Source organism: Somniosus microcephalus, chromosome 6 (assembly GCF_052327205.1).
Source record: "Somniosus microcephalus isolate GS21.2 chromosome 6, FLI_Smic_1.0, whole genome shotgun sequence".
NCBI lineage: Eukaryota > Metazoa > Chordata > Chondrichthyes > Squaliformes > Somniosidae > Somniosus > Somniosus microcephalus.
In genome coordinates this window covers 205,936,151-205,949,306 of record NC_140992.1, presented here as the reverse complement: position 1 = coordinate 205,949,306, position 13,156 = coordinate 205,936,151, and the positions used below count along the sequence as shown (strand labels likewise).

At 40.1% G+C, this 13,156-nt stretch overlaps 1 protein-coding gene across 2 annotated transcripts in view; it reads left to right on the top strand.

The window, feature by feature from the left end:
* Nucleotides 1-11,718, top strand: part of LOC147116395 (leucine-rich repeat-containing protein 36-like) — a 54,228-nt gene extending 42,510 nt beyond the window's left edge. The window contains exons 12-15 of one of the 2 annotated variants that reach the window (XR_015078803.1): nt 3,721-3,829; nt 6,141-6,255; nt 7,060-7,224; nt 8,438-8,573. Coding sequence is in view for 1 of the 2 variants with exons in the window: in XM_085991281.1 (XP_085847407.1) it covers nt 3,721-3,829; nt 6,141-6,255; nt 8,438-8,627 (414 nt within the window). In the remaining variant the exon portion in view is untranslated. Of the gene's footprint in view, nt 1-3,720; nt 3,830-6,140; nt 6,256-7,059; nt 7,225-8,437 lie in introns of both variants that reach the window. The other variant, XM_085991281.1, reaches the window with a different exon arrangement.
* The last annotated feature ends 1,438 nt before the right edge of the window (nt 11,719-13,156 follow it).

Below are 13,156 nucleotides of genomic sequence, written 5' to 3'. Positions count from 1 at the left end.
CCAGTGTGTAGCCCTGATCTTGTGTGCACTGCCTCCCATGGTGGAATAGCTTGGCCAGTGTGTTAAGTGCAGAATGTGCAATTGATGTTCATGCCTGTCCCATAGCTGCTGGATGAGGGCTGGCCATTAGGGCTTTCAGGTCCCTTTGCCCATAATGTGAGGTGCACATGCAAGGATGAGGAGGACACTGGAAAGGGTACTCACCCTGACAATCCGAGTGAGGTCATTAAACTTTTTGCGGCATTGGACACCGGTCCTGGGGACCTCGCTGTTGGCTGACACCTTGCTGGCGACATGCCTCCAGGCTCTCCGGTAGACGCGGACCGGCGCCTTCCTGCCATTGTCCGGGTACAAAAGATGGCGCCTCTTCTCCACACCACCAACCAGCACACTCAGATCACGCTCTGAGAAGCGCTGCGCTCGTTCACGGGCCTTCTGCATGGCTTCAGGCGCTATTTGGGTCCAGCAGCAGTGTTCAGGCCTAGCTGGAGGGCTCCACTATCCAGGGCGTGGCAGCAGACCAAATCGACCCTTCCCCCTTAAGAGTTGGCCGGCGCCAGGGTGTCTGCTGTCAATCACGAGATGGCCGCACCTGCGCTGCGCCCGGCCTCGGCGCTCTCGCTCAGCACCTCCGGCTTAGCGCCTAAAGAGAGGCGTCCAGCGCCAGTTTTAGCGCTCAAGCAAACTCTTAGGGCGAAGCTAATGAATATCGGAGAAGTGGCCTCGATTTGGCGGCGGGCGCAAACTTTAGCGCCCCAAAAGTGGCTACAATGAATTTCTAGGCCATTGTGTTTAATCAGAGTTTAGGATGGAATATAACACACTAGTAATACAGCAAAAATCTCTCTTTCTCTCTCTCTTTCTTTCTCTCTTTCTCTCTTCTTCGATAGTGAGCATGGGATCACTCTTAAAAGAGTGTTCGACCAGCTGTTCGGCTCTCCCTTCCGGAGTCTGTGTGAAAGCCCTTGGGGTGTCACTTTTTATTCTCTTTTTAGGGGTGGGCCTGAGGCCAAGTTATTGACAAGATCATTTAACCTATAGAGGTTCCTCCAAAACTTCATCAACCAATGACAGCTTAAGTTCTTTGTCTTGGTATTTGGATGAAAGCCCTCCCCAAAAGAAGGTCTCATTACTTCATCCTTGTTTTTACATTTTGAAGGTTCCTCCATTGGAATCCATCTTATCTCTTTTTACTCTCTCCCCCTTAACCCAGCAAGTACAAGGCCCCAGTCAAAGCTGTCACACATTAACCAGTCGCTATCTCACCATTCTGACCTTCACAAGTAAAGTCTATGGCTTACTCCCTTTTTCTACTGTGAACTTTTCTCTCAGAACCTTTACATTCCCATGAATTATGGTTTTGCGCTGCTTTCAGTGTTCAATAGCTGTTGCTTTATACTTTTTTTTTCCCCTTTCAAAAATATATAACTTGCAGCTGCTTGGGCTATGTACATTTTTAGGCACCCCTAGTTTCTAACACTGATCCTTGTGGTACCCCACTAGTTACAGGCTGCCAACCTGAAAATGACTCGTTTATTCCGACTCTCTGTTTTCTGTCCATTAACCAATCCTCAATCCATCCATGCTAGTATATTACCCCCAATCCCATGAGCCCTAATTTTGTTTAATAACCTCTTGTGTGGCACCTTATTGAATGCCTTCTTAAAATCCAAATACACAACATCCACTGGTTTCCCCCTTATCTATTCTGCTAGTTACAACCTCAAAAAACTCTTAACAGATTTGTCAAACATGATTTCCCCTTTCATAAATCCGTGTTGACTCTGCCCAATCCTATTATTATTTTCTAAGTGCCCTGTTACCATGTCCTTAATAATAGATTCTAACATTTTCCCTACTACTGATGTCAGGCTAACTGGTCTATAGTTCCCCGTTTTCTCTCTCCCTCCTTCTTAAATAGTGGGGTTACATTTGCTACCTTCCAATCGCGGGAACCGTTCTAGAATCTATGGAATTTTGGAAGTTGACAACCAATGCATCCACTATCTCTATAGCCACTTCTTTTAAAACCCTGGGATGTAGGCCATCAGGTCATGGGGATTTATCAGCTTTCAATCCATTAATTTCTCCAGTACTTTTTTTTACTAATACTAATTTCTTTCAGTTCCTCATTCTCGCTAGAGCCTTTTTCTCCACTATTTCCGGAAGGTTTTTTGCGTCTTCTTCCGTGAAGACAGACACAAAGTATTTGTTTAATTTCTCTGCCATTTCCTTATTGTGAGGGGGATGCAAAGAGTAATCTTAGTCAGATGAGTACTTGATTTCCAAATCTCATGTTTTTAAATGTTATGTTCCGATGATGTAAATAGGACCACATAATGTTTCAGTATGGATGAATAAACTAAAGTGTTGTAAACTTATATACACTTCTGTAATGCTACCCAAGTTTTCCAAGGATTAGTTAGAAATGCAGTATTTAACTATATAAAATACAGTGCAAATGGCCACCAGTTCAAACAGTTGGAGTGTTACTCCGTGCAGCTATATTATGACTGTATTTAAGAAAAAAAATTCTAATGGCAATATTGTATTCTTTGCAAGTTAAATCTGTAAAAGAGTTAGCATAGCAGTAGATTAATCTACGTAGAGATGAATACAAGGTGTCTGTAATTCCCTATCTCTGTAACCTCCTCCAGCTCTACAACCAATGTTCCCACTAATTTTTTGTTTGGGTGCGCGGCCCCTTTAAGGGGCTGCATGGCCCATTCAAATGCGTGGTTTTTTTCCATTGGAAAGCCAGTAAGCGGCTTGCGCAGGACCTCGCGGCCGCGCAGCTTAACAGGAACATTGCCTACAATCCTCCAAAATCTCTCTGCTCCTCCAATTCTGGCCTCTTGCGCATCCCCTATTCTATTTGCTCCACCATTGGCAGCCACGCCTTCAGCTGCCTAGGCCCTACACTCTGGAATTCCCTCCCTAAGCCTGTCCGCCGCCTCCTTTAAAACGCTCCTTAAAACCTACCTCTCTGACCAAGCTTTTAGTCACCAGTTCTGATATTTATCTAATAGCTCGGTGTCAAATTTTGTTTGATAACACTTCTGTGAAGCGCCTTGGGACGTTTTACTACGTTAAAGGCGTTTCAGAAATGCAAATTGTTGTAATCAATTTTTAACTATATTAGCTTGAAATAACTTTTTTCCTTATAATAAAAGCTTAAACTTCATAAGAACCATACATACCTTTGATCTTGTATAGGAAGTCTCCTTTACAATATTATATTGCTGACCCAAATTATATACAAAATATACTGTCAAACACTATGATCTGTTACCTATTTAAAATATTTTCAAAGTATGAATCTTAGAGGAAAGAATGAAAATTTAGTAGTGTTCTGTTCTATCAGCAGGTAAAAATGTTTTCCTCTTCCTCAGCCCTCCCCCACCAAACTAGAAAAACTGGCACTGACTGTTACAGACTCATTGTCAATTGATACTATCCCCATGTTGTAATTATGAAATGACATTCTCAGTCATATCAATAGTGACCTTCCAAAATGGGAGCTGTAACAAATCTGCACGAGTAATCATTTGTTCCCTTTGATATGTTGGTGGATGGCAGACAATGGTATAAGGAAGTAAACAACATCAGGAGGAAAACATTTTACCTAATACTGTAGCAGTATTTTGTGCTGTAGTAAGGGAGAGGTAAAACAAGTGATGACTGAACTGACAGTAACATTTTGCTTCAATGCCTTTGAAGGAATCTTTAAAAGGAAGGCTAGCAAAAGTGTTGGATGAAAACAATAAGCTGCACTCTCAACTAACGAGTTTGGAACTTGCTAATTGTGCTGGAAATCAACTACGGAACAGTAGGCCACTTTCTTTTACATTTAAAGCTTTTTGCAGTTATAATGGGATATAATTTGGTTTGTAGATTATTTCGTATAATCTCAATTTTTAGTTCAGTGAATTAAAACAACTAATTAGTAACCTTACAGAAGAAACTCATTTGAAGCATGTTAGTTGATTATTAACTCCTCCTAATTTACAATTGGATTGCCAGTATGTGTATCCAAAAGTGAAATTGTTTAGAACTGTTTTGTGTAGCCTGTCATGTTTTGCACACTTTGTACAAAAATAATAACTTGCAGGACAACGGAGTATTACAGTTTAAACTCTTTTATTAAGCATTAGGTCTGTGATCTTACTCACACAGCACCTTGGGGGAAAAGCCTGGCATTAGGACCCCTAGCCTGGGTCTTCAAAACAATGGTAGTCCTTACAGATGCCTGCAGGCCAGTGACAACTCAGCATGTGATCACATGTGAATATAATAGGTATTCCTTACAGATGCCTGCGGGCCAATGATAATTCAATATGCAAATGTTACATAGCCCCCTGCTTGTGTCACTCCTCTGGCTGAGACAGGTAAGAGTAAGTGACATTTAAAACGAATCCGTTCTAGGTGGAAGTCCCAATATTCTGAGCGTCAGAAAAAATATTCTTGGTGTCCCCCTTACCTCGCCCAACCCCCTTCAGTGTCTTTTTTAATGTATTTTCTTTCTATTTATTTATTTTTTCTCCTCCAATCTTCCTTAACCAGACTTTTCTGAAGACAGTGACTCATGCCACTCTATGGTACAACAGGTGATGGACCCATACTGCAGCGTGGTATTGTGCCCAAGTGGCCATTCTTAACGATGAGCATGAAGAATGAGGGCTAACAGGTCATTCCATTATGAGAGCCTCACGACCTGGCCTTATGCAACATTCATGTTTGCGCTTCCAACAGGGATTGCTGGATGGCAATCAGGAGGAAGAACTATGATTTTTCTTTTCTTTAATTGTACTACCCTAGCCCAGGAATGCTAGGGCCAGTTATACTATCCCATCGTTTCCTTTGGGGAAAAAATCCCTTTGTGTATTTGTAGTATCATAGAATCTTACAGCACATAAGGAGGCCATTTGGCCCGTCCTGCCTGTGACAGCTCTTTGAAAAAGCTGTCCAATTTAGTCCCATACACCAGTTTTTTTCCCCATAACCCTGCAAATTAGTCCTCTTCAAGGACATGTCCAATTGCCGTTGAAAATTTCTATGGAATCTGATTCCACCACTCTTTCAGGTAGTGCATTCCAGACCTTAACAATCCTCTGTGTGAAATGATTTATCCTCATTTCCCCTCTAGTTTTTTTGTCAGTTATTTTAAATCTGTGACCTCTGGTTACTGACTCACAATTACTCTCTACTTGCTCGATCAAAACCCCTCAGAATTTTGAACACCTCTATTAGCTCTCCCCTTAACCTTCTCTGCTCTAAGGAGAACAATCCCAGTTTCTCCAATCTTTCCACATAACTGAAGTCCCTCATCCCTGGTATAATCCTAGTAAATTGCCTCTGTACCCGCTCCAAGGCATTGACATCCTTCCTAAAGTGTGATGCCCGGAATTGTATACAATACTCGAGCTGAGGCCTGACCAGTGATTTGTAAAGGCTTAGCATGACTTCCTTGTTTTTGTATTCAGTGCCCCTATTTACAAAGCAAGGTATCCATTACACTTTCTTAACCACCTTGTCTACTTAGCAGAAGAAAAAAATCAGGAAATTTGTAAAAGATTGAGAATTTTAAAACAATGTAGTTATGTAAAAGTGCAGCTGTAAGAGAATAAATAGCACCTGCACATTTAAAAAAGTGTTCCACCCATATTACTCAGTTATTTTAATTTTCACCCACCAAGTCCACCCCTTTGTTTTGGGTCCTCCTCACCCCCCCCCCCCCCTTTCCTTTTGTTTCTCTCTCTCACCTGGCAGCTGTCCTTATCCTGCCAGTACACTTCACACCTAATCTCAGCTGCCTTTTGTCTCCACGGGCCCATTACCATCTCATCTGGCTTCTAATACCTTTTATTGTCTCCTTTTCTTCTTTTGTTCGATCGCAGCTTTGCCTTCGATCTTTTTATTTTCTTTCCAGTTTTGAAGAAGGGTTTCAACCCGAAACGTCAACTCAAATTTCTCTCCACGGATGTTGCCTGACCTGCTGAGTTTTTCCAGCATTCTCTGTTGTTAATAAGGATGACTTATTTTGCAGAACTAGGACCTAAATATAAACTGAGTTGGAAAAATATGTTCTTTGAAAAGCTTTTGTTTGAAGTTTTTGCTATCATTTTGCCGTGTTTTCTTAGAGGACTTGCAGAAAGACAATGAGAGACTAAATTTGGAGGTGGAATACCTGAATCAGCAAATTAAACAATACAACAAATTACAAGAAACTGTCACCATGTTACAGGAGAGTCACAGGTAATAAAAAGATGAACAATTTCGTGATAAGGTTTTAGTCCACTATCAACCAAATCATATAAATATGGAAAAAAAATAGAAATGATGTAAAAAAAAAAGTGATATCTTTCTACAGAATCTGAGGTGTTAAAATTGGTAACAAACAGCTCCCATAATACCTGTTACAAGTTGGGAATAAAATGTGATACTGCATAAGGTCAAAAGTTATTCAGACTTACCACAGAAAGATAATAACAACAACTTGTATTTATATAGCACCTTTAATGTAGTAAAACATCCCAAGGTGCTTCGCAGGAGTATTATAAGACACAAAATTTGACACTGAGCCACATAATGAGAAATTAGGGCAGGTGCTTGGTCAAAGAGGTAGGTTTTAAGGAGCATCTTAAAGGAAGAAAGAGAGGCGAAGAGATTTAGGCAGGGAATTCCAGAGCTTAGGACCTAGGCAGCAGAAGGCACGGCCACCAATGGTTGAGCGATTATAATCGAGGATGCTCAAGAGGGCAGAATTAGAGGAGCGCAGATATCTCGTGTGGGGGGGGGGGGGGTGTTGTAGGGCTGAAGGAGATTACAGAGATAGGGAGGGGCGAGGCCATGGAGGGATTTGAAAACAAGGATGAGAATTTTGAAATCGAGGTGTTGCTCAACCAGGAGATAATTCAACATACATTTTAATTACTGTAGCTTTTTTCTTATACAGTATATCTGCTACTTAAATAAATGTCATGGCTTCACCTTAAAACTACTCAAATTACAATATTTTAACATTTCTGGTAACTTTTTTTTTCTTCTTTTGGTCTGCAGTACTGTGAAAAATTACTTAAAACATTTTTTACAATTTAGTAAAAAACCATTCCATCTGGAAAACCATTCCATAATTGAATTGTGATAAAGACAATAATAATACAACAGGATGGTTGCACAAATGAAAGATATCTGGTAAAAGATCTCTTTGTATCATCACTGCAGGTTAAGTTTTTTCTGATCATTCACTTTTATTACAGTTCATTTGCATGTAAAGTATCTGTTCTTGCTACAGAAGGCCACATACACTAATTTTTGCTTTCAGTATTCTTATTGTTTGGAAGTAACTATTGGAGGGGAGATGGCTTTATATCAACACATCGTACCATAGAGTGGTAGGATGCAGGTTGTTACCTGCAGTTTCCCCAGGCAGAGAATTGCTGATTTCAGGCCTTTGATAGGCGCTGATGAGCAAGGACCAGGTGTTTCCCCACAAGAAGAAAAACATAAAAGAGGATTCACTGCAGACGTGAGCCTCCTAGCAATTGGTCATTGATTGGCACGAGGCAGTGGTCTGTCAGCTGGAGATGAAAGAACGCACAATTGGAAATGATTATTAAAGAACAATCACTTAACACCAAGAAATGTAATCAAATAAAAATTATTTTTACCATATGATCCAAAAAGGTCTTAATCGCTAATTACGCCTATAAAAAAAGAAGTCGTCGAGTAGGAAGTTAATAGTATAAAGTTACTGCTGCTTTTAAAATCTCATTAGTCGTTCTGGTTTTTTTTGTTCACCTCCTCCTTTCTCCTCTTCTGAAGACGTTGACTCCTTGGTGGGCTACAGTTCCACCAGAGTGTGGTTCAATTCCACCGGAGCTGGGTATCCTCTGGCACTTTGTTCAAGTGGAAATTATTTGTGTGTCAGCCTTGACAACAAATATCAGCAGGCTAAACTCAATTCTATCTTCACCCAGTATTCACACACATGCACTTCCAGCAAGGATCGCTGGATATTGAACAGGAGCAGCTCTGACTGATTTTTTTCCCCCCTCCTTAACACAAGGGCTCTGAAGCCAATTGCATTACTTCTTCTCCTACCCCAGAGGCTGAAATCACTTAACTCAGCACAGACGAGGGATTGAATATGTGTCTTTCCTCTTCTGTGACTCCACCATTTACTCACTGGCTAAACTCACTGAGTTGTCAGGGGAACCGAGAAGTGTAATATTTTAATGCTGTGAATTGATATCACCAGGCCAGAAAGAATAATGGCACCTTACTATGCTTTTATTGATTCTGTTTTTCACTTTCAGTTGTCATTCAAATACATTTTATTTTGCAAGGAGGCGGGTTGTAAATTTTATTTTTAATACCAGTGAAACACAAGATTATTTCTGCTTTGGTAACCTACTAGTTTTTGTCTTGTTCCTAGATCTCTGGTTACTACCAATAATTACCTACAGCAGCAGCTGAGCATAAATGGTGCTGGTCAAAATACAGACACATCACATCATCTTGGTTCTCATCGGACAAAAGCATGGAGCAAACTCCCACCTTCAGGAATCACAGAATTGCCCTTATCATCCAAGCGTAGCCATCATAGTAACACAGATATACTGTAATGAAAATGCTGTATATTACAGTAACTAAAATCAAAATGCCTAATTCTAATTAAATTAGTGTCTGTTGGAAATTGTACATGTGCTAATCTTGTGTTATTTTTAGTCTATTAGCCTCATTTAGTCAAAATTTGGAATTGAACTATAAATATGCTGTGTTAATGCTAGACTACTTGGAAATAAGCAATCTATACAGTAGTGCTATACATGTAAGGTTAACTTTGTAATGCATTTGTTATGGTGAAGTGATTACAACCGATGCATTCAGTATATGAACTGCACATGTTCAAAACCTAATACAGGTAGACTATCCTTTATCCGAACTTCTAAAAACCGAAAGTTTTTTCGTTCAGCGTAAGTCGTGCGCACGACATGACCAGAGTGGCGCACGACTTACACTGAGCAGGGCAGAGGGTCACAGAGTTCCCTCCTGGGTAGGAGATTGCAGGCCGAGCCGGGCAGTGTGAAGGAGGTACCGGGAGAGTGAACCCAACAATACAGCGGCCCGTCCGATATTCTTTTCTCCCCCCCCCCCCCCCCCCCCCCCGCCGACCCGAACCGCGGCCCATCCGATATTCTTTTCTCCGACCCGAACCGCGGCCCGTCCGATATTCTTTTCTCCCCCTCCCCCCGACCTGAACCGCGGCCCGTCCGATATTCTTTTCTCCCCCCACCCGACCCCCGACCTGATTTGCGGGCCAGCTTAGTAGGAGTCAGCCGATATCCGGCTTTCCAGAGAAGCAGGAAGGGGAATGAGACACGGAACAGTCGCAAGAGGTAGCCTGAACTTTTAAAAATTTATATTAAATACAAATTTCCCAGTCTTATAATAATACCTTCTGAAATCCGAAAACCGAAACTCAGCTGGTCCCAAGGCTTTCGGATAAGGGATAGTGTACCTGTAGTTGGGTAGCATTTTTTTATCCACAATAATTATCATGAGTGACTTTCTGCACCAATCCCAATATTTATATTTCAGCTGAATTTATTGTTTGTGATATTTGTAACTGATTTCATGTCTAGCAGTTGCATAATGGTGTTTTAACTTTGCAACACACTAGAAATGAGAAATATTTAATGAGCTACGCCAAGTATAGAAGTTTATTTGTACTTGTTTGATGGAATGTCATGAAAATAATTTGATTTAATTATCTTTACACTGCTAAGACCTCAATACTGTATTTTGGGTTCAAATTTGTTGGTGATGGGTAGCAATTTGCAGTCAAATTTCAACATTGTAATAGTTGTGCAATACTTTCATCTGGTTTTCAAAAAATAGACTTTATAATGCACCATTACTTATGAACAAACCTGCAAACTAGTTACCGATTGTTTCAAGTGCTTTACAATATATGATAGAGTAGGTGGTGATTTACACCTAATTGTATTCCACACATTTATTTTGTTCAACAGTCTATCGGTTTAAAAACTAACATTATCACTGGAACCTTACAAGTGATGGCACCACATTTGTTGTGCAAACCACAGCAATTATTGAGTAAAATAAAAACAGAAAATGCTGGAATCACATGGCAGGTCAGGCAGCATTTGTGGAGAGAGGAAGGTAGGGTCATTGACCTGAAACATTAACCCTACCTTCCCCGCTCCACAGTTGCTGCCTGACCTGCTAAGTGTTTACAGCATTTTCTGTTTTATTTCAGATTTCCAGCATCTGCAGTATTTTGCTCTTTATAATTTGTGTCTATTTAGCAGGATATGTGTAAATCATGTTGAGACTGCTTTACATTCAACCTTTAATCATATTTATGCCTTAGTTGAGCAAGTCTATACACTTGGGTTGACAGCCAAGATGATAATGGAATGTGTTTGGAACATTATGCATTGTGATGAATTTGCATTTAATTTATTAATCCGTTTGGTGAAATAGTGCTGGTTGCAAAACACCTTTTCACAAAAAGTGTATGTTTTTATATTTTATATATTATTTAACTTTATATTCCTTTCCATTCCAATTTCACAGCATATTAATCATATTCTAATATGAATACTGCAGAGAAAGCTCAAATATTTTTGAGCCTAACCACAGTTTTTGCATTGCATTGAAACTGAACCTCCCTTTGTTACTTTAGTTGTCCTTGTACCAGTGGCTGAACTGCTTATTGTGTGGTTGTTGCAGTCTTGTGCTAGTTTTCAGAGTACTATGCTATCGAAACACTGTGGATACCTGTTTCCTTGACTTTAGTGCTGAGTAAGCTGCTTAAAGTAATATTTTAATAATAAATTGCCCTCTCAGCAGACAGTCCAGTTACACTTTTTATCTTATCCTGAAAATGAGAGGCATGCTCCTACAATGCTCGTATAGATCCTGATTAGTGGACCAAGGAAAACTAAAATAATACAAGTGAGTTTTTACAGAATTAACTTGCAATTATTGGAGTTAGTTTCAAGATATAATTTCATTTTTCCTTTTTGTTTTTTCTGGAGTACCTTTGTTTTGATTTGCAGTACAATGCAGATCACAAACATGTTTTTATCTTGTTTTTTGGTAAATTTTTGCATTAATTAATGTGAAGGATATTAGCACTGAGAAATAGCCATGTCAGCCTCAAGAACTCCAAGGTCAGGTGGATCATGCTTCGATGTAATGTAATGATCCCTCTACTCTGTCTCCAGAACATGCCTCAGTCCCAACCTTAATTTAGCATCTCCTATTGCAGTAGTGTAGCATTTTCCTAACCACCCATCCTGTTACCTGAATGAGTGAGGTGCCAATTTTGCCAAATTAGTAGTGGTTTTTTCTATGGGCTCAAGTGCCCTAGGAACTGAGTTGAGACTGCCTCACACTCTTAGCTAGCAGAGATCTGCAACCCATCAGTTCAATTTTACACTTGAACATTGTTCCCAAACAATTTCAAACATATTTTACTTGTGCTGTTTAATCATATCAAAATGTTTAAATATGAAATACTGTGCACTTGTGCAATAGATGTAAATACATTTATTTATATTTTTATTAGCATGTAAATTTCCTGTGCATTATAATTTTGATATTTATCTATTGTCTTGCTGATGACAAGAAAATCAAAAGCATTTGTAGATTTGAAGATATTTTACAATAAAATATTTTCTATTATGTTTGTTTCAATTTTGTGCCCCTCTTGTACTCCAAGTTCTTTTGCGATTACTGAGAATTGTATTATCCTATTTAGATGGTCTCCACAACACAACAAAATTGATATTGCAGCTTTAATTGGCTTTTAAAAAAATACTATTTACTATGCACATAAATTAATGCAGTTTGGATCTTTAATAAACCTACTATTGGTCTTTCAGGAACCTAGTAATAGCCAATGTTCCCCATTGAGCAGAGGTTTAATATCATTTTACTGCTTGACTTAAAAGAAATCCAATTTTGGACTATTTGGAGAGATCTCAAACTTAACCATTCCTAAGATGTTATCAATTTATTGGTTTTAAATTAGGAATGTTGCTGTCTTTGCAAGGGAAGGATGAATGAACGGGATACAAATTTCAAAAGGAGGTTCCCGGAACTCCGGTTGTCAAAATTCAGGAACAAATTGGAATTTCATTCATATGTACTGTAAATAGAACTGAAAACTAAACTCTGGCCAAACTTTCCCCTCATGTACGACAGGCCTTCTCTTCAAACCCAGGCCAGGTGATCCCACCCTCAACCCCCACCACCCCATCCCCTCAAAACCCATGGTAGGCTTTTGCCTCACAATCAGTAAGGTAGGCCTTTGCCTTATATTGTGCTGTCTGTGGTTACCCCACCTGCATGGGTGTCCATTTAATTGGAAACACAATTACTAGTTAAGCTTTAATGAAACTGTATCTCTCCTCAATCTTTGAAGGCTGCCTGGGTCATGGGCAGAGTTCGCTAAAAACTCTTTTCATACCTACAGACCTCGATGTCGGAATGTTTTTAAAGAAACATTCGTGCGGGGGGGGGGGGAGCGCACAAGCTTACAGAAATAGATTTATGATCCTAAATCCCATCACTAATGACTTCTGATGTAAAACTAAGTTGAGCTTTATCTCTTGTGATTCCAGTTCTTTCTGTTCTATGTTCTGGGCCTGTGCTACCAATGAAGTCTTGTAGTCCTGATTTTCAGAATCCTAGGCCCCTTAAGGAGAGATAAAGTGGAGCCTGCTAGACCAGAGTCCCTGGCTTCCTTGGCATAAACATTGAATGACCTGATGAACTAAAGTTGTGTTCCTGTGACTGAGCGGGTAAATACGTCACCCATGGTGGTACTAGATCACATAGACCAGAAAATCGCGGGTTCGATTTTCACTCTGCTGGGTCACCTGATCCCAAGTTGGAGCAGCAAATGGAGCAATTAATTGATCTCCATGTCCCAAAACAAGGAAGGAAAACAATTCGACAAAGTCCCCAGTCTTGATCTTGCAAGAAAGTTTGAGTGTGTGGATGGCAGAGAGGACAAAATTGAACTGTTATGTTCTCCAATATCAAATAGCCTGCCGACAATCACATTCCAGGCTCATGCATGATGAATGGTTATTGAGGGGAGATACTACAGGGTGGC